Source organism: Alnus glutinosa, chromosome 4 (assembly GCF_958979055.1).
Source record: "Alnus glutinosa chromosome 4, dhAlnGlut1.1, whole genome shotgun sequence".
Taxonomy (NCBI): Eukaryota; Viridiplantae; Streptophyta; class Magnoliopsida; order Fagales; family Betulaceae; genus Alnus; species Alnus glutinosa.
In genome coordinates, this window is record NC_084889.1 from 3673628 (window position 1) to 3676675 (window position 3048).

The 3048-nt window shown below is 40.3% G+C and overlaps 1 protein-coding gene and 1 long non-coding RNA gene across 2 annotated transcripts; one reads left to right on the top strand and one right to left on the bottom strand.

Moving 5' to 3' along the window:
* Window positions 1–782: 782 nt before the first annotated feature.
* Window positions 783–1415, bottom strand: LOC133865383 (uncharacterized). Its single transcript, XR_009899704.1, has 2 exons — window positions 1237–1415; window positions 783–1135 (listed from the first exon to the last, which is right to left on the bottom strand). It is a non-coding gene; the product is annotated as an uncharacterized LOC133865383 (long non-coding RNA).
* Window positions 1416–1798: 383 nt separating this feature from the next.
* Window positions 1799–2745, top strand: LOC133865680 (uncharacterized). Its single transcript, XM_062302109.1, has 3 exons — window positions 1799–1829; window positions 1941–2206; window positions 2308–2745. Exons 1-3 carry the CDS (start codon window positions 1799–1801, stop codon window positions 2743–2745), a joined length of 735 nt encoding a protein of 244 aa, XP_062158093.1.
* Window positions 2746–3048: the final 303 nt, after the last annotated feature.

The following is a 3048-nucleotide window of genomic DNA, read 5'->3' on the forward strand; positions in this document are numbered from 1 at the left end:
AAGGAAAATCATTACAGTTATCAAGAGCAAGGGGAAGGGGAAGGGGAAGATGGAAGATAGCCCTGGAGAGAAAGGGTTTTCTCCTACTAGTGTGTCATGAAGCTCCTCTCATGGAATATTAGGGGTCTTAATATGCCCCTAAAGCAGAAGGAGATTAGGAGGGTGGTTTTTTCTCGTAGAATTTCTATTCTATGTTTGTTGGAAACTCGGGTGAAGCAGGATAATTTCCCTAAGGTGGCTGGCTCTATGCTTCTTGGCTGGGAAATCGTCAATAACTACTCTAAGCATTGTTTGGGAAAAAATTGGATCTGTTGGGATCCGGGTGGAGTTAAGCTTGAAGTTTTTGATATTCATTCTCAAGTTATTACTTCACTACAAAAAACTTTGTTATTAGCCACTTGCAATTAGCCACGTGTATGGGGTCATACACGTGGCTAATTGCATTTAGCCACTGCCAATTACACGTGGTAAATCCTGTTGTGTTTAAATGCACAATTAGCCGCGTGTCCCTTTATATATGTGGCTATTTAGCCATGTATCATTTAGCCACTTGCAAGAAATACGTGGCTAACAAGAATTTATTTTTTTTGAAATTCTAGCCGCGTGTATTGAAATACACGCGGCTAAAATTTTTGTCCTTTTTTTAAAAAAAAAAAGAAAAAAGAAAAAAGAAAAAACAGAACAGGCATACATCCGGCATGGCCAGGCCGGTCTTTTTTCTTCTCCCATTAATCCATAACCAAAACAACAGCAAATTCATTACACCCAAACCCAGAAAACACAGCAAGAACCCAGCCATTCAACCCAGTCGCCCGAAACCCAAAATCAATACAAGATGGGAAAAAAAACAACAGCATCACGCCGGGACCAAAACAACAACATCACGCCGGAAATAAAACCCAAAATGGGAAAAAAAATCAATACAAGAGAAACCCTAAATCATCAAACCAATTCGCCGGAAATTATCAAACCAAAACGCCCGAAATCCAAAATCAAATTCAATACACCCAAACAACAGCAAATCGCCGGAAATAAAACCAGAAAAAAAAAATACCAATCCCTGAGAATCGGTCGCCGGAAATCAGTCTCCCTCTTCTATCTCCAGCTCCGATCGGTCTCCCTCTTCCATCTCCCTCTGTGTGAAGAAAAGAACAAAAAAAAAAAAGGAGATTTAGGAACGAAGAGCGTGGGAAAAAGGGAAAAAAGGAAAAGAAAAAATACACGCGGAAATCATACCACAGACCGGATCTCCAGCTCTCTCGGTCTCCGTCTTCCATTTCCCTCTCTGGCTCTCTCTGACTGTGTGAAGAAATAAGGCTGGGGAAGAAAAGAAATAAGGGGAAGAAAGAAGGAAGAAGGGAAAGAAGGAAGAAGGCAGAAAAAAGAAGAAAGAAAAAAGAAGAAGAAAGAACCGGCCGGCCTCCTCGAAGGAAGAAAAAAAAAAGAAAAAAGAAATGATAAAGAAAAGTCAAACAATGCGGGCGGTGCAGAAAGAAAAAAAGAAAAGAGGAAATTTTGAATTCACTTGGCCACGTTTATTTGATACACACGGCCAATTGGCCGCGTGTAAAAAATAAACGCGGCCAATTGACTGCGTGTGCAAAATACAAGCGGTCACTTGTTTTTCGCAAACAATCTGTCACGTAGTCATTAAGACACGTGGCTAGTTGGCCGCGTGTCTACAGTAACTATTACTGTAGACACGCGGCTAATTACAATTTTTTTTGTAGTGCTTGTAGGGTAATATCAAAAGATTCAGGGGATAATTGGGTGATTTCTGCTGTTTATGGAGCCACTAATGGACCTGACAGGAGATGTCTGTGGACAAAGTTACGATTGTTAAAGGCTACTATGGGTAGAACACCTTGGATGATCACTGGGGAGTGGGGAGTTTGTGGACTGTCTTCAGCATTTGGAAATTGATGATATTGCTTTCACAGGATGCTATCACACATGGACTAATAAGCAACCTGGTTCTGATTTTGTCTCAAAAAAGCTTGATCGAGTTTTGGCTAATGGTGAGTGGTTCACTTCATTTAGTAACACTGCAATGGAGTTCCTTGAGAGGGGAGTCTCGGATCACTCCCCTGCCTTAGTGACTGTAGCTAAGCCCGTTAGTAACGGTCCAAAATCATTCAAATTCTTCAATTTTTGGGCTGAACATAAGAATTTTTTGGAGTGGATCGAGGAAGGTTGGAGGGTTGAGGTGAGTGGATTTTCCATGTTTCGGCTCTATGCCAAACTCAAAGTTGTCAAGGCTGTTCTGAGGCTAAAAACAGGGAGATTTTTGGAGGTTTGGGCCTAAAGGTTTTGCAAGCTAGGTCTGATCTAGCTAAGGCTCAATCTAAGTTTCTTGCTTCACGAGATAATGCAGACTGTCAGAAAAAAGAGAGGGAATGTTTGCATTTACTGGTTTCTCTCTCGGCTGCTGAGGAGAATTTTCTCAAACAAAAGTCTAGGGTTAATTGGCTCAATCTTGGGGATGGTAATAATGCCTTCTTCCATAAATCTGTTAAGATTAGGAACTCCTATAATCTTATCAAGATGTTAAAGGATGATAATGGCAATAGCATTCTGGATATGCAGGAGATTAAAGAGCTGGCTATTACCTTTTATAAGAACCTGTTGGGGTGTTCTTCTCGTGAGTTCTCTCCTATTGAGGCTAAGGGGGTTGCCAGCCTTTTCAAGAAGAGGTTCTCTGTTGCTAGTATAGATCGAATGGAAGCCCCTGTCACCAGATCATAAATCTAGAAAGTAATTTTTTGGGGTACTTACATTTTCACCCATCAACTACCAGTCATTGTCAAAATGCCCCCATGAACTAACACTTCGACAAAAAAAAGCATCAAACTACTATCTTTACACACTTTGGCCCATTCCGTTGGGGAATCCCGTTAACTTGGATGGAATATGTCATTTTTTACCGTTAATTTTTATTTAAAGACCAAAATGCCCTCTACAGTAATTAATTAAAAAAATATTAAATAAAATTAATATTTATAATAAAAAAAAAAAAAAAACCTAAGGGGGTGGCGCACGAACCACCCC